At 35.3% G+C, this 26,277-nt stretch overlaps 2 protein-coding genes across 3 annotated transcripts in view; one reads left to right on the top strand and one right to left on the bottom strand.

Moving 5' to 3' along the window:
* Positions 1-25,152, top strand: part of LOC137398179 (active breakpoint cluster region-related protein-like) — a 45,473-nt gene extending 20,321 nt beyond the window's left edge. For both annotated transcript variants that reach the window (XM_068084288.1, XM_068084286.1), the window contains 15 exons: positions 6,160-6,230; positions 9,404-9,538; positions 13,569-13,754; positions 14,236-14,343; positions 15,730-15,945; positions 16,736-16,860; positions 16,980-17,169; positions 18,303-18,504; positions 19,355-19,540; positions 20,118-20,311; positions 21,292-21,414; positions 21,542-21,725; positions 23,485-23,619; positions 23,813-23,918; positions 24,657-25,152. In XM_068084288.1, the coding sequence (XP_067940389.1) occupies positions 6,160-6,230; positions 9,404-9,538; positions 13,569-13,754; positions 14,236-14,343; positions 15,730-15,945; positions 16,736-16,860; positions 16,980-17,169; positions 18,303-18,504; positions 19,355-19,540; positions 20,118-20,311; positions 21,292-21,414; positions 21,542-21,725; positions 23,485-23,619; positions 23,813-23,918; positions 24,657-24,861 (2,366 nt within the window). In that variant the 3' untranslated portion in view covers positions 24,862-25,152. The remainder of the gene's footprint in view (positions 1-6,159; positions 6,231-9,403; positions 9,539-13,568; positions 13,755-14,235; positions 14,344-15,729; positions 15,946-16,735; positions 16,861-16,979; positions 17,170-18,302; positions 18,505-19,354; positions 19,541-20,117; positions 20,312-21,291; positions 21,415-21,541; positions 21,726-23,484; positions 23,620-23,812; positions 23,919-24,656) is intronic.
* Positions 25,153-25,238: 86 nt separating this feature from the next.
* LOC137398188 (uncharacterized) lies at positions 25,239-26,050 on the bottom strand. Its single transcript, XM_068084296.1, has 2 exons — positions 26,042-26,050; positions 25,239-25,892 (listed from the first exon to the last, which is right to left on the bottom strand). Exon 2 carries the CDS (start codon positions 25,889-25,891, stop codon positions 25,379-25,381), a length of 513 nt encoding a protein of 170 aa, XP_067940397.1. The 5' UTR covers position 25,892; positions 26,042-26,050; the 3' UTR covers positions 25,239-25,378.
* Between the last annotated feature and the right edge of the window lie 227 nt (positions 26,051-26,277).

Raw genomic sequence — 26,277 nt, 5'->3', positions numbered from 1 at the left:
ATAATAAACTATATTATCATAATACACTATATTATTATAATACACTATATTATTATAATACACCATATTATTATAATACACCATATTATTATAATACACTATATTATTATAATACACTATATTACTATAATACACTATATTATTATAATACATTATATTATTATAATATATTATATTATTATAATACACTATATTATTATAATACACTATATTATTATAATACACTATATTATTATAATACATTATATTATTATAATATATTATATTATTATAGTACACTATATTATTATAATACACTATATTATTATAATACACTATATTATTATAATACACTATATTATTATAAAACACTATATTATTATAATACACTATATTATTATAATACACTATATTATTATAAAACACTATATTATTATAATACACTATATTATTATAATACACTATATTATTATAATAAATTATATTATTATAATACACTATATTATTATAATACACTATATTATTATAATAAATTATATTATTATAATACACTGTATTATTATAATACACTATATTATTATAATACATTATATTATTATAGTGCACTATATTATTATAGTACACTATATTATTATAATACACTATATTATTACCTATAATACACTATATTATTATAATATCCTATATTATTATAATACACTATATTATTACCTATAATACACTATATTATTATAATATCCTATATTATTATAATACACTATGTTATTATAATACACTATGTTATTATAATACAATATAATATTATAATACACTATACATTGTGCTTGTACAAACATGTAATGACTGGTGTTTGCTCGCAGACCTTTTACGGTTGCTTTTATTGTACTTGTTCCATATGATACAGGCAATGACATTTATCTCTATTTTAGAATCAATTTGCTAGAAAAATGTTGTGTTCAACTATTACCATCATTTTATATTTATTACTTTATATGTTATGAAAAGCGGTAGCATGCATGGCACCCTAGAACAGGTGCTTGCAGCTTAGCCTACAATCGAAGAAAGCGTTGCAATGATTGCTTGTCCAATGACAGCACAATCGCAGATGTGTATTAAAAGTTTAAATGATTGCCAACCTCAAGCCTTTTTATTGTTTCTTAACTTCTCTTAACATTTTAAAAAGTCATTTGATGTTTGCAACCTGGCTTGGTGATTGGTTGAAAGAATTGTTCCACTTCGTCTGTTAACGGTCTCCTTCGTCTTCTAAAAAAAGAGCAATGATCTGTGAATATGTAATTGAAACTATCTGATCTAATGATAAAAAGACAGAGGCAAATTTCATTTACTTTTTATGTAAAAGTATTTAGCAAAATGAATCGAGTTTTTTTGCTTTCATGATTTTCATAGTCTCTTGACAAGTTCTATAATGGCAGCTCATTTATATGTTTTTTCAGCATTCCTTAAGGCGTTTGCTGTAGCCGAGCCTTTTCATTACGTCATCTAGTCTGTTAACAAAACTATTCATTATATTGGTTATGCTTGCTTGTATTGGCACCTACATGGAGCATTCATTTAAAAGTGAGGAAAACTTTTGACCTGTTCACTGAGCAATTGATCTGAATGATTTCCAGAAATATGGTTCAGACATAAATTCACATGAATTTCACAAAACAATTATAAAATATGGCAGTGCAATATCAAGAGTTGTCTGTTCTTTTCTGTGATTAAGATAACTACAGAGCTGACTGCTAAATGATGACCAAATGCAATGAGAATAAAAAGAAGACAATTCTTAATTTTGTAATTTGTAGATAGTAACGAACAGCTTAGTATGATAAACTCATGACTTGGATGTTCGCTGTACTCTCACACTTAGATGTGCGTTTCTTAGATACTTGCATAACTTAGATACTTGGTTGTAAGCTTTTTTGTTGCTCGGGAGATGCCTGACAGCTGCTACAAATTTTTAGTCTCAGTTGAGTAGCCCTTGCATATATAATATATATATATTACATATAATATATATATTACATATAATATATATTATATGTGTTATATATACGTATATATCTACGTATATATCTACATGTACATCTATATATCTACATGTACATCTATATATCTACATGTACATCTATATATCGATTCAAAAAATTAAGTTAAAAAAGAGAAGCTTAAGCTCTGTAAGATGAGTATATTAAAATTAGACAGTTTTTAAATAAAATTTTCTCGCAGCAGCTACAACATTGTTTTGCGCTTGGCAAATGTCAGGCTGACGAGCATGTCAGGCTCATCAGCCTGACTAGCCCCAAGCACAAAACAATGTAGCTGCTGCAAGAAAGTTTTAGTCAAAAATCGTTTAATTTTATATATTCATAATATATGTATATAATATAGTGTGTGTATATAGTCTGTAGTATGAATATATATATAAATATATATATAAATATATATATAAATATATTCATACTACAGACAGTACATTTTCAGTTATTTAAGCCTCTTCAGTGCAGCTTAGAGTAGGCAAGGGAGACAAATCCCTTGTTGACAATCCCAGAGTTGACTTCCCGCCATGGAGGTTGTCTCATAGTCTTTGCGAAAGTCAATCTGCGACAAAAGAGTGCTCAAATCACGAAAGTCATGAGCATTGCTCAACAATATATATATATATATACATAAAGTTTTTAAATTTGAAAAATATTTTTGGGAAGGCCGTCATTTAACAAAATTAAATTAATAATTCGTATACCGTCGTCTCACAAGTACATAAGATAGCAATAGTAAATTTTTGTTTGTGTTGTATTTTCAAATGTGATTATTAACTTGGCTGATTTTGATGACAGGAATATCATACATGATTTCTATTTAGTATTATGAACATTAAATTTTTATGAAATATTATGCCCGTTTCTGGACAAAACATGAAGCATTTTTTCACAGCAAATAAAATGTTCATAGCTGCTCTGTCAGGCATTGATATATGTAACCTATGCTGAAAATTCAATTTGTGCTGTTTAGTTATTTTTTTTTAATTTTTAAATTTTTTGTTGCCTGCTGAAGTTTTATAATTTTTTATATTTGAAATCTGTTATAGCAAAGGGTCTTATGTTTTAACAAAGTGGTGGAGGAACCAAGAATTTTTAAATTTTCCTTTAAAAGCCTCTACCATGAGGGTTAGTTATTTTCTAAAGATGGTTACATAGATTTTTTTTAATATGACCATTGGTGTTGTCCCATTTTAGAAAATTGTTTTTGAAACAGTGTCAATATGAGTTGGCAAGTGGTTGATCTGTTTGCACTTGAGCGATTTTAATAGTTGGTGTTTTATGGAGTTGACCAATAGAATTTGTTGAAAAACAGGCAACGCCAATAAATAATCAGTTTTGGCCATATATGTTCGACTTTGGAACTTAATTGTTATTAAATTAGCCAATATAACTGTAAACATGGTAGGACTAATAAGTAACAAATCAGTGGTGTGAACTATTGCATAAAAATATGATCTATTGTTGACCATTCAGCGGTGGCGGAATATTATCAGTGGCCACCAGTTATTACCAGTGGAGATATTTGAAAGATGTAATACGATAATATTAATAATTGTGACTTGCTAGTCACTATTCCTTTTGATCTGCAAGTTATGGCAAAGTTATTCTGTATTCTTTTTTCTTATCACGATAAATATATTTTACTCTAAGCTCAGTTAATACGCACAATATTTTAGCAGCATTTGATTTATGCTAAAAATCAAATAATATTTACTTTCGTGAGAATGATCAAGGTTAAAATGTGTGCCAATCTGTAGACCAGCTAATGCATTTCCTTCCTTTCTTCTAGCATGTGCTCCTAGAACCTCCTTACTGCAAGCATCCTTATAGTCTCTGTTTCCTTCTTGATTTTGTTCTTACACTTCATTGTCAAGTAGTGTTCATGAAAGGACTGATAGGTTGTTGGTATGGTCATGAATAATTGCTGCTGTCATGGTATAACAATGATAACAGAATTTGTAAAATGGTGATTGGATGACCTCTACTGAAAACTAACATTTTTAAAATTCAAGTAAAAGAAGAAATACACGATGCGCTAGATTTGTCATGCATCAATGGAATACTACTAACAGATAAGATGGAAGAGAGAAATTGTCTTCTTTTTGTTTTTTGTTCAACAAAATTTGTATACGTTATGTCTACTATATGAGTATGTAGGATTAGTTCTATTCAATTTTGCTATTTATTGTACTTTTGTGTTGATATTAAATTTTATTTTATTATTTATACATTTTGTGTCTTCATACAATTATCAAGTACAAATGTAAATATAATATACAAATAGTCAGATCGACAGCGAACAGCGCTGTATGCATCTCAAAATGCGTAGTTTTACTATAACCAGAGGGTTTAAATAGGTTAATTTATATTTGTATCAAGTTGCTATTTTCCCTGCTTGTCACGACCGGCCCGTTTCTTGCAAGTGCACTTGCTAGGTGACAAGGCATGCAGTTCTAAAGTTAGTTCAAGTGTCTTAGCTATACTTGTGACTATGTCCTAGCTATATCTGTGACTATGTCCTAGTTATATCTGTGACTATGTCCTAGCTATACCTGTGACTATGTCCTAGCTATACCTGTGACTATGTCCTAGCTATACCTGTGACTATTTCCTAGCTATACCTGTGACTATGTCCTAGCTATACCTGTGACTATGTCCTAGCTATACCTGTGACTATGTCCTAGCTGTATCTGTGACTATGTCCTAGCATATCTGTGACTATGTCCTAGCTGTATCTGTGACCATGTCCTAGCTGTATCTGTGACTATGTCCTAGCTGTATCTGTGATTATATCCTAGCTAGACCTGTAACTATGTCGTAGCTATATCTGTGACTATGTCCTAACTGTATCTGTGACTATGTTTTAGCTATACCTGTGACCATTTCCTAGCTGTATCTGTGACTATTTCTTAGCTGTATCTGTGACTATGTCCTAGCTATACATGTGACTGTGGCTTAGCTGTATCTGTGATTACAATCAACAAAAAATCTCAACATTCATCTGGAAAAAAAGCGTACAACAGTCATTTTAAAAAAACAAATTTTTTGCTGACCTTCAACTATTCTAGACATAAGATGGTTGTATTTAGTTTCATTAGTAGTACTTATGGAATGTATTCTTATGTATCATAAATATATGGATGAAACTTTGTATGATAGTCGTAATGGTCTTACATTTGGCCAAACAGGAAGCAGCGTTTATTCATCTAAAGAGACCAGCAATACATGAATTATAGTTGCAAGGTTAGCACACTGTCTATGTAATAATTACTTTGACTTTTAAAATGTTTTCTGACTAGAAGTTTATATTACTATTTTAGAATTGTTTTTGTTCATTTTGTCATAATAACCAATAATTGTTGTCCTCTCAAAGATATTTTAGGGTGTAATGTAGTTGAAATTTGCAGTGATTAACTCAGAATTTTTCTATAAATTTAAGCTTGTGTTTGTGTCAATAGGAAACATGTACAAATTTCATATATTCTTTTACTGTATAACATTTAGAAAAGAAGGCAACTCCAAAACTGCGTAGGCAAGACAACGGATAAAAATAGTTAATATATATTGAGAGGTCTTTCCTGTTATTTCACATTGAACAGACAGACTGTTTGTGTTCGGTTTTGGACTGGTAATTGTATGGACAATGTTTTAAAGTTTGACTTCCTTTTCTATCTCGTAGAGGAAGTGAGTGTTAGACGCCCTTATACATGTAGAATGAAGGAAGCGCAGTGTTAGTTTGAGCGTGTTTAGGCTATGTCAATATGGTCAAGATGGCTATTTTGGTTTCCTTCATTATCATGGCTTTCTTTGTTCACGCCTTTTCCTAATTTTTGCTCAGTCTATATTAAAATATGCTTTGATTAAAAAACGCAACTCGCCAAAGTTATATTCTTGCTAGCCAATCACGTTCGGGCAATCTTCTTTTCTATCGCTACCGGTGACTCATGTAATTTATCACAATGCACTGAGCGCATACAATGGATTTAATAGACGCACACCTGTCATGTGATGGGAGCGTATCTTAGCTAGCTTAAACATAGTAAATATGCTCACTTTCATTTCTAGCTAGTCGTCGGTTAGTTATATCCAAAACTGTTCTATCAGGATTTGGTCATGCTCGGTTTTATTATAGAAGATAAAATCAAGCGTGCTGGAGAATCACAAGTCTCAGTCAATGAAGCGGACAGCTCATCAGCATTTCAGGTAAGACCTATTATTGAGTGATGCTCTTTACTATTGATTTTTAATTTCTTGTCTCCAGGTAAAAACTATTGTCTCGTTTCAAAAAACAAGTTATTCCTACAAAAAAACTTCACTTGTAAGCTCACCTGACTGTTAGAAATTATCACCTGTAAGATCACCTGATTATCAGAGATTATCACCTGTAAGGTCACACGACTGTTAGAAATAATCACCTGTAAGATCACCTGGTTATTAGAAATTATCACATGTAAGGTCACCCGATTGTTAATAAGTATCACCTGTAAGGTCACCTGATTATCAGAAAGTATCACCTGTAAGGTCACCTGATTATCAGAAAGTATCACCTGTAAGGTCAACTGATTATCAGAAAGTATCACATGTAAGGTCACCTGATTGTTAGAAAGTATCACCTGTAAGGTCACCTGGTTATTTGCATTATTAATGCTGATATATACACAAATATTCATTGTTAGTAATAGTGCAGTATAGCAACATAGGTAAACTCTAGAAGTATAGATGAAGGCTTAATTGCTGTAGAATAAATCCAAGTTCATATTTGACTCTTTTTAACTCGGCTCACCCGCCATCACAGTCCTCATTGGTCAAGCGGTATAAGGAACTTCAACTAAGCCAAACATTTCCACTTGTAACACGCGCCACCAACACCAATTTTTACATAGACTTATGTCAGTTTTACCCGGTGTTAGTGACCAATGGGAGCAAGGCTTATTGCTGTAGCACCTGACGCATACGCATTTACTCTGTTCCTCATTTGTTGAAGAGCTTTACAACCATGAGTTTAATCGGCTACCATATCAGAACTCATGGTTATATTAATGTCTTGTGTTTCTTGTTTGGTACTCTGGGCATTCTGTATATACTGTACTTGATCAGTAAATTTGCATATTATATATGTTATAATCAAGTTGCTCTCTATCTGTCTATCTACTTATGTCTATCTATCTATATATCTCTCTATTTATCTCTCTATCTCTCTATTTATCTCTCTATTTATCTGTCTATCTCTCTATCTATTTATCTGTCCATATATCTCTCTATTTATCTCTCTATCTATTTCTCTATTTATCTCTCTATTTATCTCTCTATCTATTTCTCTATTTATCTCTCTATTTATCTCTTTATCTATCTATCTCTCTATCTATTTATCTCTCTATCTATCTCTCTATCTATTTATCTCTCTATCTATCTCTCTATCTATCTCTCGATCTATCTATCGCTTTATCTATCTATAGATGTGCAAAATATAATACCTTACATACAATCAATAGAATTGTTTGAATATTTCATTGCCTTGCTTTGTTTAAAAACAAAATCTTGTTTTTAAATTCGTTTTTTTGCAGTTATAAATAGCTTTTGGTAGTGGACAATGGATGATGTCATCTCTTATTCATGCGTGTCCAAGTAGGTTCCTAGTCGATTGTATCCACTGATGTCTTTGCTGCTTATTCTCTCCTGTTTTTATCGAAACCCCCATTAATAAAAGAGAAAATAAACAGTCTGAATTTTGTTGCTATACAAAATGTGATTGGATGATTATTAATGCTGTCGTGCATCTCTAATGTGATTGGATGATTATTAATGCTGTCGTGCATCTCTAATGTGATTGGATGATTATCAATGCTGTCGTGCATCTCTAAGCTTTAAACTAAAAATCTTTTGTTTGATGCAAATACAGATGCTAAAATTTTTATGGTTTTATCAGTTGCTGACAATGGCATCTTTGGTTTGTGTTCTATTAACTTTCCTGACATCTTCAGTACATATAATTGTATATGAAGTACAAAATATTAAATGTGCTTAATGTAAAATAGTATATGCATTAGTGGCTTGGTTCAAGTTAACCTTTCAGACATGGCTAGTTGATCTGCTATTAGGTAGGGCGTGTGATAGGGCCCCTAACCTCAGGTACAGTAAGTATAATTGAACCGGATTTGGTTTTGTCGGCATAATATTTGTTTGTCTTAGTAAATAATTATTACTACTCAGTAAGTTGCTGGTATTTAAACTCGCTTTATGATTCAGTAGAGGAGGGACAAAAGATGTGAAAAAGTCTTTAATAAAAAGCCTAAACACGTATGTGAGGCGTCCACTCCGAATGCCTATTAGTGACGTAATAATGCTGCGTCGAGGTGCAAGAAAGGAATGTCAATCACTGATTTCGCAATACACTTTTCGCAATTTTGTGTGATAATGGTGTTTCTTCACCAAGGCATGAAATGTTATGTTTCTTAGGCGTAACCAAGTTATCCATAGCATTATACTTGTACAGTGACTAGACCATGCATGACTCATATAAGGAGTTTAGGGTACCGATAAAACCTCAACCAAATCTTGCTAGCAACCGGTTCTTTCATGAGATTAACATTGTTTTAGCTATTTTTGTCCTAATTCCATGTAATTCCACCTGTTGCATCTGCTGCTGAATCATGATGGAATCGATTCGGGGAGAAATAGTGGGAATACGACCGAAACTCCTCTTACGAAATTAATTTGCACTGAAAGCCACTTCGTAAGCAGAAAATATTGCAAGTGGGAACACATTTTTCCTTAGAAACACCTTAATCTATGCCAAGACCCCACGAAACACGGACATAATATTTGTATAAATTATAAATAATTGTTGAAACCTGTAAACAATACATGTTTGATTTATATTACCTAATAATAAATAGAAAAAGTAGACACAGAAGAAGAGAGAAATAACGAATGAAAACTAGAAACGGTTTGTTTACCTTCAGTGTTGGCTGGCTAAAAAGAAAGGAAGTTCTTGGGTGTCAGGCGTGTCTCTTTCGAGCCTAGCTGTCCAGCAGTGCCATATCATACATTTTTGGTTTTCTCTCTTTCATATTTACAAGCACCTTTCATTACTTGAAAAAATATTTCTATGAAAAGAAATTTCGTAATTGGAAATTTTGTATTTAGTGTCTTTCATTAGCGGAGATTCTACTGTGATAGGTTATCTCATCAAATGTCAGGGTCACTTATGCCTGGCCCGACCAAATAGAGCATGCTCTAAGCTTCTGGGCTGTGATTACTTCAGCCGCTTCTCTTGGTCGAAGGTGATGACATTGTGAGCTGTTGTCGTGTACGACTTTGTTAGCCGTGCTCGATACAATAGGTAGTACCTGTATGCTCTCGCTTTATACCAACAGATGGGAGGAAGTGTGACTGGAGATTCGACAGACTCCTTTGTGGATAATGATAATTTACAGATGAGGAACTGGGTTGTGAACAGCGTACTTGAGAGTGAGAAATCTTACATCGATGACCTAAATGTGCTCATTCAGGTAAATGAGTGTTATCTTTCTACTTCCTGTCCTTTAACATTTAGCGCTCCAGTTACAAATCGGATAGCGATTGAGCAATTTCTATTAGTTTAAAACTGCTTGGCCTGTCATCTGAGTAAAGGTTTCTGTAATGGAATTGTGATTGGTATCATGATTAGACTTTGACTAAACTGAAGTTGTCACTACACACACTGACTTTCTTAGCATAGACATCTGTTGTGACTACACGCACGGACTAAATGCATACCCCATCCATAGCACAGACATCTGTTGTGACTACACACACCGATTCTACTAAATTACGTGTGTGCGTGTTACAAATAGATAGATCAATGAGAACTAACCTTCGTCATGTCAAGGCCAAGACACCCTTGTTGTATTTTCCATCATTGTTATTGGAGCACCCATCAGCATATTGATCATCTATTTTTGATCAACTGTTTCTTATGTCAATAGCCTTCAAGCAGCTATTTGCTATTTACTATATTTTTGCTCAAGGAAAAGAACAATCCATGTTAATTAAAAGAAGAATTTGATTACTTGAAATAAATCAAACAAGAAAACAAACGTTCTGTTTTCAATCAATTCAATCTGCCACATAGTTTACTCAAATACTTCCTTGACCCTAGTCGCCTTCACATATCTGCTACAGGTATTGTTGTAAGAGTATTTTTGCCCATATGAATAGCAGTTTATTAAAAGCCCTATTGTCATCAGTTGAAAGTTAATTTTGAATAAAATCAGCTTGTATCACAAATCTAAAAAATTGAATCAAAATTATATTCGTTTTGAAACAACTCTTTTGACAAATCACAGATGCGCCTGTCTGTTCTTTACCATCATAGACCAACTCGTTCAGTTAGACACGGTGCGCCGTGTACCGATCTGCGATGTGTTGGTTACGCAATTGATACATTTGATTAGTATAGCCTTGACATTAGAGTAGATCTGTACTCTCACTCACTGTGGTGCTATTTCATAGAGTGAATATGCTACTCACCACAGCGATAAACACTATCCGCTCTCAGTATCAATTTAGCGAAGTGCCACAGAGTATTACTTGAATATTGTTATCTCTCAACTATTGTTATATTTATTCTCGGGTAAGTTGGAAGTGATTAAAGTTTCTCTGTGTTTCTCTCAACTTTTTTTCTCTTAAAAAAATAGCTCACCAAATGGTCTCGGTTCACACATTTCAACGAGCATGATTTGCATCTTACTTTCACTCATGGATAATAAGGAACTTGACCTTAAAAGCACCATTATTAGGTCAAAGACTCTTACAAAATTGTTAGTTGGTAGGCCTACTTAAAAGACTCATACATTCCTAAAAATGTAATCATAACCTGATCTCTACCACATTTTTGAGTAATAGTTTTTTTAAATAGTTTCAAATGATTGTCTCTTGAACCAATATTAAAAGGTGATTAAGATCGTTACTCGGTGCTCTGTTTGTGCCTGTTTGTGTCTTAGTGGCATTGCCTAGCTCCGCTGCAGGATATGACATTGCAGAAAAACAACGTAATACTAAAATGGCCGAGCAATACTGCTTCTTGGTTTTTCAGTAGACTCTCTTATAGATTCTCTGGTGTTTCGGCTGCAGAGGACTAGCATTTGGCAAAGCAGTCATCGACCCATTTGGCCATGGCATGCGCTCTACCTTACACACTCTTCCGATTATAGCAATTTATTGGCACACGTAATTAAATTCTTATCTTGCTGACTGTACTTTTATCTATGTCTATCAACAAACTTTCGGCAGCTCCGTGCTGCATTTTCCAGTATAACCTGACAGCACTGGTCTTCTACTGTCGGTATCTCTAAACCAAGATGGTCGCTAGGTACTTAGTAGTGTGGCCTAGGAGTATATTTAGAGGCATAGCTATAGGCTACTTCCTTCTTTGTATGTACGCCTAGATTTCTTTCCTTTTTGCCAAAAGCAGAAAAATCTGGATAGATAACAAACATTCAATTTCAACAAAATGTTTGATAACAAATTTTGTTCTACTCTGCTCACTTTGCTGCATTATAACAGCAAATGGTAGCATTGGCCTATTCTAACATTTTATATGCAAGTGGTGTGCGAAGTGAACTGGACCCCATTCTCGGAAAAATTCTCATTTACTATTACATGTCTATTACTTCAAATAAGCAAATGAAAATGTGCCTCGTGTGATCATACGGTATCTGTACAGATTGTTATCTTCAGCCATTAAAAAAATGAAATGTTTAGAATTTAGCCTACATAATCATTCAAAAACATAATTTGACAGCTCTTTGGTTTACATATTTGAAATTAGTACAAAATCAAGATTAATTTAATATAGAATTTATGGTTATTGAATAAATTCACGAGGAGCAGCAATGTTGTAAATGAGAGTTTTAGTTTTACAATAAAAGGGTCCAGTTTATTTTGCACACCACTTTAGTGCTCCATAGTTTGATGTACAGGTAATTGCCAATGACTTACTCAACTCTATTCTACACCTGGCTGCTATACGCTGACTTTTTCATGTCGATTCTAATATACCGAGTGTATCATATTTATTGTGGTTGTCAGAGCAAAATTGATAATCTTTTTTAAAATATCATACTGCTGCCCCCTATGGGTATTCTTACGCAGACTTCAAAGAAAGACACTTTATAGTTATGTTACAGTAGTGTCAAGTCCTTACAAAGTTGGAGGGTTGGAATTCAATATACCATATGTTTACTTTGACTTCTGTCTACTAAATGTTTAAGTCTAATGTTCATATTACATAATTTAAAATCCAGTGTTTGATGAACTGTGATGAAAAATATAGACATCCCTTTATCTACTGATAGCAAGATGAGTGGTAATTTATGCTGTTGGCACATGACAGCTGCCTAGTCTGGTGCAGTCAGGTTTTGACACTCATAATAAGGTGACTAGCATCATGTTTGATAATTATCTTATTCAGCCCATTGCTTACCTATCAAGCTATGATGCGTGGAACATTACACTTGTTTGTTGATTCGAGCAGTCAAATTATTAAGCCATCTTGCATACTAATAATTTCAACAAATATGTTAATATTTTATCACTGTGTCGATATATACAGAACTCTCTAGGTACCTAATAGCAGATACCGAATTGCAAATGGACTGCTATTCACAGTATGCAAATTTAAGCCATTTGAAATTGCCTCCACCGTAACATTATCAGATGTGTAAATGCTACGCATGACCTAGAACTATGCTGACATGACCTAGAACTGCGCTGACTTGACCTAGAACTGTGCTGACATGACATATAACTGTGCTGACTTGGGCAGCGGGTTGCTTGGCACTTAGAAAACCTAGAGAGTTGTACATAAAATGGTTTTAGGTAAATAAGGTAAATGCTTGTTTGTATTACTGGTGATATAGATTAAGTCCCTCTTTGATCGGAATGGGACTTTTTGGAACAACCATTTTGGGGCAGGACTTCTTGGCGTGACGTTTTTTGACGCCGGATTTTTTGCACAGGTTACAAGTTCAGAATTTATCAATCTTTTGTTGTGATTTTATGACTCAACAAATTTTAAGTAAAAGTGGAAGAGAAAAATTTGTACATAGTAATTTGTACATTGACGCATTTGACAGGTGTAATTCACACGATCCTTTGATCAAATTTTGGAGAATCTACACTAAAGATTACGAACTGATTAACGAAGCAAACCAGCATGGCCATGGATCACGTTAAATGTGCAACAAATGTGCAATAAAACGCTTAGTGAAGTACTGAAGTCAATGAGTGAAATATGTCAAACTGAAATAAAATTTCAGTTTATTTTTTATTTGTTTTGAAGAAAAAGGCATTATGTGTAAAGTTTCATGAATAAAATAATGTTTTTTTTTGCATTTGTTATTATTATCGTGTTATTTATCTACTGTATATGAGCATAAATAATTTTTTTGATGTAAAAATAGCACTGCTAAAAAGTCCGTCACCAGAAAGTCTGAGTTCAAAGGTCCGGTGCCGGAAAGTCCTAGACTACTCACTGATAACCTGACTTTTTATCTTCAGTATAAGAAGAGTTTGGAGTCAGCCGCTCAGTCTTCCATACCGATGCTACCAATGCCAGAGATTAATGCCATATTTGGTAATCTTCCAGCAATTCACGAAGTACATTCCAGGTTTAGAGAACAACTCGAGCCAATAGTAGCTGAGTGGACTCCACATTCGGAAGTTGGCGCTCTCTTTAAAGAAATGGTAAACAAACAATATCCCAGTCAATGCTAGAATGGTGCGTGTAGATTGCTGAATGCTCCGAGTGTGCTTTTATTGTCAGCTCATATGAGTTCACAACTCCTGAGCACAACGGTAAACAAACAACGTTTTTGTCAATGTTATGAAATGTAGGTAGAAATTTATTTTTAGTTTGCATGACTTTGCAACTGCTTAAATAAACAAATGCTATATCTGTCTTTGTTTTAGAAATGCTTAAATAAATCGGATTTACTGTAAATATATTGTAAAGGGATTCTATTGATTGCAATCTTTCTTGTCATATTTTGCGCTTCAGGTGAAGATTTGCATCTTTCACCTGAAGCGCAATATCTTGTTTTTAAATTCACGTTTCTCGCAGTTATAAATAGCTCTATGTATTGACCAATGGATGATGTCATCTTTTATTCACGCGTGTCCAAGTAGGCTGGTTGGTGGTTGTCTCCACTGCTGTCTTTGTTCGTAGGCAGTCAACCTTCAACACTATAACACCTACCTGACGAATTACCCCAATGCAATTGCAACACTGAAAAGATGTTGTCAAGAAAATAAGTCCTTTGAAGATCTAGTCAACGTGAGTTGTTGTGTCTCTCATCATTCTGTTTGCTCTCCTAATGGGTAAGGTAGGTAACCAGAGTTGTTCACCGTACAAAACAACACCATGGAATTATTTGTCTCAATCTATCTAAAGATTATAAGCATTTTTTCTATGTGACTTGTTGAACATACATGTATTTTCCTCACCTCAGGGCGCACTGTAGCATAGGTTGCAGTCTCAATTCCCTGGTCTATTTCTGTACTTAACCAGTATATAAGTCGCACTATATTACAAGACGCACTTTATAACATACGTAAAAAACGCAGACAAAGACAAAACAGTAAACTGAGTCAACTTTATTAAATAAAATATTCACCCTTCTTTCAAAATTCTGTCCAACATTCCAGGATACTTATCATCATTGTCTCAGTAAGACTCGCTGGACGGTTGCGTGTCAACATTGACCCAGGTTTTCTTGAAAGCTATGATGATAGAGGCTGGCTTTACCTTAACCCATGCTTCTACAATCTACTCGCTTGTGGCGGCGTAACTTGCCGGCTGTTGCCTTCCAGTTTAAACTGAGCCTCATAAGAGTGTCGATTTACCGATGCCATTCTAAGGGGTTCTTAGACAAGTATCAAACTGAGCCTCATAAGAGTGTCACTTTACCGATGCCATTCTAAGGGGTTCTTAAACAAGTATTAAACTGAGCCTCGTAAGAGTGTCACTTTACAGATGCCATTCTAAGGGGTTCATAGACAAGTATTAAACTGAGCCTCATAAGAGTGTCAGTTTACCGATGCCATTCTAAGGGGTTCTTAGACAAGTATTAAACTGAGCCTCATAAGAGTGTCACTTTACCGATGCCATTCTAAGGGGTTCTTAGACAAGTATTAAACTGAGCCTCATAAGAGTGTCACTTTACCGATGCCATTCTAAGGGGTTCTTAGACAAGTATTAAACTGAGCCTCATAAGAGTGTCACTTTACCGATGCCATTCTAAGGGTTTCTTAGACAAGTAGTAAACTGAGCCTCATAATAGTGTCACTTTACCGATGCCATTCTAAGGGTTTCTTAGACAAGTAGTAAACTGAGCCTCATAATAGTGTCACTTTACTGATGCCATTTTAAGGTGTTTCTTAGACAAGTAACTAGCGATTAGCAGCACATCTCTGTTGTATGCTTAGTAGGGGTTTTAATAGTTTCATCAGGAAATGGTTCATCGAGCGGTGATCGTAGAGCACTTAGCAAAGTGCACACAAAAGACTTGAGAACTTGATCGACAAGCAAGCAAGCAAGATGCATTGTATTAAAGGGCATACAGTTGATTTTTGAGAAAACTTCAGGCTTTTATGTGCGCCTTATGGTCTGAAAAATACCTCATCTTGATGCTTTGAATTGCAGCAAATCTTACATTTTTAGCTGATAAAGTGCCCGTCTACTGGAGAGATGCACCACCTGCAGGAGATTCTACATAAGCCTATTAACAGAATTCAGCGAAACAGTCTCTTGCTTCAGGACCTTATCAACTGTACACCCGTCTCTCACGCCGACTATGACATGCTCCAACGAGCCCTCAAGCTATCACAGCATTTCCTTCGCGAGCAGATGAGTCTTTCAGCGGGAAACAACGGCGAGGTTCTCTATTTTAACGCTTTCCTTTTGTCGATTTCCTTTTTTCCATGCATAATACAAGGTTGTAAACGAGTGACCTGTAAGATTGGTTAAAATGGAGACCAGCTTACAGCTGGTGTAATTTCTACAGTCTTCTTCTGATATATCTTCTATATCATATAACTCCGATTTTATTTTGTTACAACAGTGAGATGAGAAAAAAGGCCGCAAATTGAATGCCTATAAATTTTTGTCATATATGTTTACAGTTTAGTTCAGTACTCTTTAGATTTAACCTTGACCTCAGCTATTTTAAAAACTTAGCAGTCATTCACGTCAAAAGCATTCATGTACCAATATGTACATGTAGGCACTGACACTATTTAGACTAAAGACTGGTTTCTAAAATCTTTGACTAATCTCATGCCTCAAATCACTGTCTTTCAGAGGTGTGTAATCAACTGATCATTTACTGTGTTGTGTATCTCCTAGAACAAACACCTTTTGCTTTGAAGTACTGTATGTTTGTTGTAACATGTGAATCATGGGAAAATACTTACACCTCGCAGCAGAAGCCATTTGAGAGACTAAAGTGTCGACTCATTCCTTGTCCGTGTTCTTTCAATAGTTTTGTAATTTCCATCAGGTAGCATTTCTATTGCTTGATACTAAATATAGACACTATAGATTTTATAGATAGATACTAGAGACACTATATAGATGCTAGATATTAGATATAGACCTAGATATATAGAAATATAGAAATATATTGGATAGCAATAACACAAATATAGTGTATAATCTATGTTTGTAGACCCCGCTGCACGTGCTCGTCAAAAATCAACTTCTAGTGGAATACATCGCTGGAAAAGCTCGCAAGTTGCGCCATGTCTTTATCTTTCACGACCTCATCGTCTGCACCAAATGCGAGATAGAAAAGTGAGTCGTTTCGTGACATAGATTATTTAGATATTATACTATAACAGAGTTTGTATTGTAATGCTAGCATGGTTGATATGTTACAACTTGTTCTACTATATAGTTAATCATTTTCGTAGAGGAAAGCAGCATTATGTGGTCAAGTGGTATGCACTCCTTTCTGACCTGCAACTAAGTGATAGAATGGATGACACGCCGGTTGAGTGGAAGAAGAGAGAAGCAAAAGCAGAGAAAGAGATACAGATGATGAAAGGAAAGTTAAAGGATTCAAAGGAGCAGCTGCGACGGGAGTTCAAAGAATGCAAAGATGTAGGAAGACCGATATATCTACTTTCCTTGAAATATCTCACATCTTTTCTGTTAGCTTGTCTTTCAAAGCTAACTCTCATAATAGTGTTGAGTAATTTATCTCGCATTAACTATCTGTATACTTATAAAACTCCAATCATCTTGTAGACTTATTTGATCTTGTCGCATTGAAGAAACAACGTAGCGCTTCATTAAAGATTGCTATGCTACGTAGACAATCCTCGGGCATTCAGCTTTGCATACTGACGCCATATCGACTGTGCCAATCGCCAATCCAACCGACATCAGCATTTCAGAATACTCTTTCCGATAATAAGATCGGTGTTCTGCGACGTTACAAATGCTTATTTAATATGAGAAAGCAAGTCAACTCTAAGCTATGCCTGGCTCAATTGGCACTCTTGGCTTTTTCGTTTCAAGTGCATTTTTATATAAGTGCATCAACATTTATCTGATTAGAAACTCAAAAATGCGCTTTCACATTCATTAAGGACAATAATTATTGTCCTCAATGAATGCGTCTATATATTGTTGCCGTGAAACAACTCGCGTTGACAATTAAATAAATCTCCGGCTTACCGCTAGTATGCTATAATATGTTATAATGAGCTAATCGTCTTGTTTCTACACGAAGGAGCAATTGAAGTTTTCTGTCACACTCTAGAAAATGTTGAGTTATAAAATATAAACGCAGCATAAACATAGTCAAGTTAACTTTATACACAATTCTTTCATTTTAAGAATGCTTATTGTTTGAGTCTATGCGTGAAGAGTTGACTTGGACAATTAAATGACATTTTTATTTTATAACTCAGCTATTTTGAAAATTTAACTTTGAGCGCTGGACTCTTCAAATGTCTATTCTAATTATTTGAATAAACAAAGGGATACATCACTCTGCCACCTTAGTGATACATGACACTGACAGCTTAGAACTTCGTAGCGTATTTGTTCGTAACATGCTGTTCATTTTTGCTTCATCGAAGATACTAAGACAACATGATAAGATTGCAACTTGCATTTTCATTCGTATCTGCTTGTCGCATGGTGTTTTCGGTGGTAAAATAATAGATATATCGCCTTTTTCTTTAGCAAGAAAAGGGATCCATTTTTAAACCACTCAATATTTGCAGAAAAATATGGACAGGAGCACAAATATGAAGATTCAGAGGTTGACGAAAAAGATCCATGATCAAGAGGCTAACCTGATACTGGCAGAACCAAGGTTAAGATTCACTTTTAGCACAACGAGAAACCAACAGTTCTGTTTCCTTTTGCCATCTGACTACGAAAGACGTGATCTTCAGGAAACAATTCAAGCGCTCAAGGCAAAATGTAGGCAACTCTCAGGTGTTCAGTACCTGTCTGGCTTCTCTATGCCCCTGTTGTCTATTGCATCTTACACCAGCACCTTATATAATACTTGTACTGTTGTTTAACTTACTCTTGCATTGTATACTATGTCTCTGTTATGTCTGGTCTATTCGTTGGGACTACTTCTCTTGCACCTGCAGTATCCTTTCTTAAACCTGCACTATCCCTTCTCGCACCTGCACTCCACCTGCTCACTCCTGCATTTCACCTTACACGTGGACTACCCCTTCTTACACATGCACTCTACCTGCTTACTCCTGCACTCCACCTTCCTACACCTGCACTACCCCTTTTTACACCTGCACTACCCCTTCTTACACCTGCACTACTCCTTCTTACACCTGCACTACCCCTTCTTACACCTGCACTACCCCTTCTTACATCTGCACTACCCCTTCTTACACCTGCACTACCCCTTCTTACACTTGCACTACCCCTTCTTACACCTGCACTACCCCTTCTTATACCTGCACTACCCCTTCTTACACCTGCACTACCCCTTCTTACACCTGCACTACCCTTTCTTATACCTGCACTACCCCTTCTTACACCTGCACTACCCCTTCTTACACCTGCACTACCCCTTCTTATACCTGCACTACCCCTTCTTACACCTGCACTACCCCTTCTTACACTTGCACTACCCCTTCTTACACTTGCACTACCCCTTCTTACACCTGCACCACATCTCCTACACTTACTCTCCCTTACTTTCACTCTGTTTCTCTTACGCCTGTTATGTTTCTTTGACTGTCTCTCTTTTATTTCTACTTCACACATACATTTAATTGTCTCCTTTGTACTTGAGCAGTGCCTGTGGAATCAACACTAAAGATGACTCTGCAAGAGGTTCAGTCTATAATAGACATGTGTAAAGAAAATGCTCATCTTAACAATGTTAACCAGATGGTTATGAAGGAAGCCACTGATGAAGATATCGTCAATGGTCAGCTCACAGTCACCATACACAAGATACTCGGGTTGCAAGCCTCATGTGGTTAGTAGAGACATTCTATGGTCTCATCTTTGTCTTGCATTGAGTCAATGTGGCGGTTTTAATATAATATTCTTTGCTGTCAACTAAGATGCATTGTATCTCGTTATGCTAAACGGAGATTTTAGTAAACTTTAAGGAGGTCTCACATCAGTATTTACTATAATGAGAGCTGTGTCTGTCCATCCTTCTGTAGACATGGTTGATGGTTGGAAAAAAGATTGGGTTGTACAGGAATTGAACTTGTGTCTCGCAGCGTACTGGCGCAACACTCCAACATAGTATTGGAATCGCTGAATAATTGTATATATGGTTATTACACCTGATGATCTCTCATGGCACACTAGACTGTCAGGGTACTAGTTTTTTTTAAAATATAGACTCTTTTGCAATATTTTCAGTTGTACATAAATAATATTGACATAGCTATTACTATAAATGACAAATGATGTCTAACAGCTTTTTTTAGTAATATACATCTTTCTACAGTGGAACTTTATTTGAAGTTCAATTTATCAAGTATATAATGTTTATTAATTTGTGTTTTTGATTTACTTTTTATACCTTCTTGACTTTGCAGAGACCTTCACAGATATAGAAGTTGATTCTTTTGGTCACTTCAATCTGAAAGCCAAAACTACCGTGGTCAACTCAGACAAGCCAGTTTGGAATGAGAGTTTTGCTATTGATTTGGAATCGTCAAGCACTCTGAGGTTAATCTGCTACAAGAAGACAGCAGATGGTGATGTTCTACTTGGCAAATGTCCACTCAATGTAAGTGCATACTTGGCTTTCTGTAAGATTTTGTATTGCTGTATATATATGAACTAGCAAAATGTCCGACATTGCACAGGTGTTAAAAATCAGCTTATAAACCGTGACATTTAATGTAGTTGCTTGCCATTAGCCTGGCACATTGCTAATGGCTGATTTGAGTAAGCTAGCACTTTGAGTACTTACCAATAAGAGCCATGAGAGCAAGCATAAAATGATGTTGTGCAGAATGGTATGCGTCTTTTCACCCACATAGCGACATATATTGCCTCAGACTTCAATGCATCTCTCATAGCTTAATTGATAAAATATTTGCTTGGCGAATGGGAGCGTCCAAGATCAAGTCTAGCATGAAACGGATATTTCATTCCTAAATTTTAATAGCTATACAAACCGAAACACACACCCACACACTTTGGGATTTATATAATTTATAGATTAGTAACCAACTTGCTTGTATTCTCTGTGCAAAACTTGTTTATCTGGTACGGCTGTGCACTGGACCCCTAGTGTTAACTAAATAGGCACGTGTGAATTAGAAAGTATATTTATTTAAGCACTCCGAATTCACTTATAATTATGAAGTGTGGCTTAGTTTAATTCTGTCTTCGTTTAAGATGTGATCTTTTAGTGATTTTAAAAACTTCACACTGAAATGGCAATTGTTTTGCAGGTATAATTTAGATTGAAGAGGTAATGTACAAATGTATGTTAGAAACTAGTGGTTTTTTAAAAGCATTCTCGCCTATCCTTATTTCCTTTGAAACATTGAAATTTGTCCAATAAACATAAGAATCAAGATACAGAACTAGTGTACTAACACCACCATAATAGAGGTCATGAAGGTGAGAATAAGGGTCAAAGTTCAGCAAAGGATGTACAATAGATTCTTACAGGTTTTGGGATTTCCTACAAAGATGTTAGGTTCACGTTTGTTCACTTTTTATCTATTTATTACTACTTTTTTCTGATTTTCACAGCTGCACAAGCAGTGGTTGAAACAGGGCTTCCAGGAAAAGGAACTCTCCATGAATGAGGTGACCCTGACCCTTTCCATCAAGTATAAGACAGCCGAGCAAACGATACACCGCATTCCATCTCGGGTTAGTTCTTCATCTCACTGACTTTCAGAGCTTTTCCGTGTGTTTTACATATCAACATCATAGAAGCGAGGCAAACCTTTTCATACGAGTTTGTGAGTGAGCTTTTATATATTGCACACTTTTTTAGATTGAGTCTGGAATCTTTGGTGTAAGGCTCGCCTCTACATGCAACAAGGAAGGGTTGAAAGTGCCTGCCTTTATATCGGCTTGCATTGAGGATGTGGAACGCCGAGGAATAGACGAGATGGGCATATACAGGGTCTCGGGCACCACCTCAGACGTGCAGCGCATACGCAAGGCATTTGATAAAAGTATGATTCTAATTTGACTATATCAAAGGAGTTTTTCTTGTTTTTTTAAAGTACCGTAAAGCCTCCAATTGAACGCCATCGCGCTCTATTTTTAACCCCTCCTTTGTAATGGCCGCCAAATAGAGGTGGCTTTCAAATAGAGATTGGCATTGTATTTTTCAAATGGCTTGTCAGAATTTTGAGAAGATAAATTTAGCCCTTCAACGGGCGAAGCAAATGTCATGTATATTTTGCTCTCTCCTTCCGGTAGAGCGACATTAACTTTTTTGGATGCAATAAATCTGCTAACTTACCTTCAACTTGTCAAAGATCTCTTAATAAATATGCATTGAGAAGCCGCGAAATATATCTACCAGTTGTTATCTATTGCAATTGACCTGCGATTATATTATAGCTTGTGTCCTGCTTCGCAATTTGTTAGATATTTCAATTGTTATGTCATTCTAAATTTAAAACATATTTTATATTTATATTTAACAATGTTGCATAAAAACTCATTGCACTCATTGATTACTACAGTTTGCAGCCAAAACTAGCTTTTTTATGTGCAATAGAAGAGGAGTTACGAGCGTCGATCAATTGTAAAATCAGATAATGCAATGATGCTATCAAATACGGTAATATGCTGTAAATCTGCAAATTTATAAGTTACATGTATGTATATAACAATAATCTGTCAAATTCTACAAATGTATATTCATGAACAAATGACATAAACAAACCATATTTATACTACATGCAGAAACAAAAATTGATGTTTTTGTAACAAAATATTTGCATCGTTTGGTCCGCCAGTTGCGTTTTGATTGTTGCTTTCGATGGAATGAACATCTTCTGGTTATCCAATACTTTCCACAATGTCTTTTGACTTTAACTTTTCTTCTGTACTACTAAACTAGTCGATATTAGCGTCAAAACAATTGTTAAGCAGAGTAAAACTTTTACACGTAGCATTTAGCTCAAATGCAATGCGTAAAAGTTTTGCTTACTAAGCACAACTTGTAGCCTAAAACTAGTCGTTCATATACCATTGTAAATGTAAACCGTTTTTTATATACATATGCTTCAAAGTATCAACACCACGTTGAACAAGGAACTACTATTAGCCTCATACAATTATTAATTATTTGTATGGCATTGCTTTCATAGTTTTAATAACAAAAAACGAAAAACTCTAGAGTTGGACAATGAGAGAATTAATTGCTATTGATGCAAACGATTCATTATTAATACGATTTTGTGAACACTTTACTGATCACTTGTATTATGGGTTCGTAAAGATCAAAGAATGTCAGTGATGGTCAAATGACGGTGGCGTTCAATTAGAGTGGGGCAGTCTATTTTTCAAAAATTCTCCCATAGTGGTGGTCAAATAGAGGTGGCGCTCAATTAAAAGTGGCATTCAATTAGAGGTTTAATGGTAAATAACTTTCTGCAGAGTGTATAGATAGTATGATAGTAATGATGACCTCCAACGTCAACACTGCAATCACCTGTGCAGATCCAGAATAGGATCTGCACAGGTGATCGATCTGCACAGTAAGCTATGGAGTGATCTAACAACATACTGATATGCGAGCAGACATTTTACTCCAACTAAAGGTATTGCAGAAAGAAAGACAGATAGTAGACCTATAAGATCAATGTTTGCTCTCTAAGCAAGTTAGCCAATTTTCTAAAATATGTAAATACGGGGGAGACAAAGATTAACTAATATGATGATGTAATGATAGCTAAAAAAGGTTTCATGTTGCCTTAGATTCAAGAGTTGGCAAAGCCTTGTTGCCGGAGACTGATATAAATGCCGTGACTGGTGCACTGAAGCTATACCTGCGGGAGCTACCAGAGGCACTCATTACAGACGCACTCTATCCTTCTATGAAAGATGCATATCGTAAGTGGATAATCCTTGCTAATCCTTTCATATTCTACTTTCAGATGCCTACTGTGTTTCCTATGTATTGTATTGTGTACATCACAGATGCCTACTGTGTTTCCTATGTATTGTATTGTGTACATCACAGATGATTAATGTGTTTCCTACGTATTATTGTATTGTATACATCAGTCCTTTTTGTTCTCTCTAGAAATACAGGATAAGGGTGAACAAGAGAAACAGATGATTGCTCTACTCGGTTCCCTCCCAGACCCTAACTATCACACCATGATGGCGATTCTAGAGCATCTTGTCAGGTAACGACTAGTATTATCTTTTGCACAGTTTCACCTGCATTCAGTCTATTAACTTGTACTGTGTAAAGTCAGAAAAACTGAACACAAGTTGTACTTTGAGATGCATAGTTGAAGAAACGCGCCAATTGCAGCCAGGAGCAAACGACAAAATGTTAACTTAGTGTTAAAAATACTGAATTCGGCGCATCTTCTTGCGCCATCATAGAGGTTTGTATGTTTATTTAACACTGAGTTGGGTATTAAGAAACTTCACATTTTGGTTAAAATAGCCTTGAATATCATCTCATGGTGAATGAATAGAGTTAACTGGAGTATAGCTATGTAACTGTCTATAATGACAGACATTAGAGTAGTAAGTAGAGACTATAAGTTGACCAATTTTGTTTTGGAGGATTATAGCATGTGGCACTGATACGGCTGACTCTTGGAAATCGTTAAGAAAATGTTTGAAATATACCAAATGGCTATCGTGAAAATTAAGCACTTTGTTTGCAGTATGTGTATGGAAGTCGTGTACTAGGGCATCGAGTTCATCAGCGCGACTTGGGTTCATTATTATGACTTGTATATTCTCAAACACTCATGCTTAAAGCATTGGAAATGCGGAACACAGTCAATGCTTTAATATTAGTTAATCTTTCTATTTTCTTATATAATTACTATTTAAGTATCATTAGCATTCATGTTCTATTTATTTAATTTAAAGATGGTTCTATTCAAAATTGTTTGATTACTCAGGGTGGGAGAGCACGAGTCCAAGAACAAGATGCCTTTTCACAATTTGGCTGTTGTGTTTGGCCCGACTCTCCTTAAACCCGCTGTAAAGAAACATGCTTCAGATACTATTAACCTGCTCTCAAGCGGTGCTAATGACGCAATGTGCCAATCAGGAATTATCTTCTACTACTTGACTCTTTTAAAGAAAGGCGTGCAATTCAGATAAGCAATGTTCGTAGTCTTCCCGTCTACCAACTACAATCAAGCATCGGATCGATGTATTTTGTTGTTCATAATGATATTCTTACGCAATTTTACTATATACTCAAAATGTAAGTTCAAGTGCTTTGTACTTGTTGAGCATCTTCTATATTAGATAAATTTCATTTATTTTTGCTTTACATTTTACATGCTAGCAGTAATAGCATATCGCGTGTGCTCGATATTGTCATATTTTATGTAGCTATTGTATTTCAATATTATACATTTATAAAATACAAAGAGTAATAATGTGCTATACACCTGCCACTATATATTGTATTATATTAATTGAAGAAATTGCAAATAGCGTCATTTTGCTGGTTCGTAAAAGTGAAAAAATGCACAAAAGGAAGAGCAGCAATACACCACTTTGCTAAAAAATTTTGCATAATGTTAGACAATTGCCATTGCTTCAGTCGAATGACTTGGGTTGATGCGTAATATGAGCGCAAGTACAAGTTTAGCAAAGAGAAGACAACTCTTTAGCCCAGGTTAACCATGTCATTGAGAAGCTGTCTAGAACTCTCCATGCTACTTTCTCCACGCAACAAGTTGGATATTCTCGAGAGCACTCTGTACTCTTGACTTATTGATAAACGGTCTACAGGCTTACTCGCCGCTGCCTGGTGTGTATGCCGCCGCTGCCTCGAGTGGATGCTACTATCACGGCTGTGTCTCTCTTTGTACAATGGAGAATCTCTCTTCGCTTGATCACGTGATTCTTGTTCATCCAAGGACAAAATGGCTCGAACAAGACCTGCCTCATCATCCCCAAATATGTAGTTGGAGAGCCTGCTGAGCACTAAAAACCTCTCTTCATTGCTGAATGCCACGTTCTCTTCATTGTCGTTAATATCTGATAGCAAATCATCAAATATCACCTCAATCGCTATCGGGTTGAGGGATGTATCAGGTGCCAGCTTGAGTTTATCAGTTGGTGCGCAAAAGGCTAGGCTCAGTAATAGAGTGAGCGTGTAATAGCTGAGTGTGTTCATTCTGTAATAGATACAGGAATATGCTTTGAGAGATGAAACAACACCCAACCATGAATGCTAAAATAAATAATATCTGTAGATTATTTAACCTTTCAAGAAAATTTTTTATTCAAACTAAAAACACAACTCATAGAATGCTATGGCTCCTACCTTTTCTCTTCGTTACCGTCGGCAGAAGGGTTGTCGTATGATACATTTAAGTGCTGCAGCTCTGCCTCAAGAAGCCTTTATATACGAACAAAAAATTCATTAAGTGACAATTGTAGCTAATTACGACATTGATTTTACCGCCTTTCAATCATAAGGTCTTTACAGATAGGTTCTCCTGCACGTGGCACTGCTGCATGTTCTTTAATTGAAAATCATAAAGCTGACTCAAATAGGTT

This window comes from Watersipora subatra, chromosome 1 (assembly GCF_963576615.1).
Source record: "Watersipora subatra chromosome 1, tzWatSuba1.1, whole genome shotgun sequence".
Lineage (NCBI taxonomy): Eukaryota > Metazoa > Bryozoa > Gymnolaemata > Cheilostomatida > Watersiporidae > Watersipora > Watersipora subatra.
This window is presented reverse-complemented; position numbering and strand designations above follow the sequence as displayed.

What these genes read in the sequence shown, in the direction of transcription:
- LOC137398188 (XM_068084296.1), bottom strand. Translation starts at nt 25,891, where the DNA reads ATGAACACACTCAGCTATTACACGCTCACTCTATTACTGAGCCTAGCC.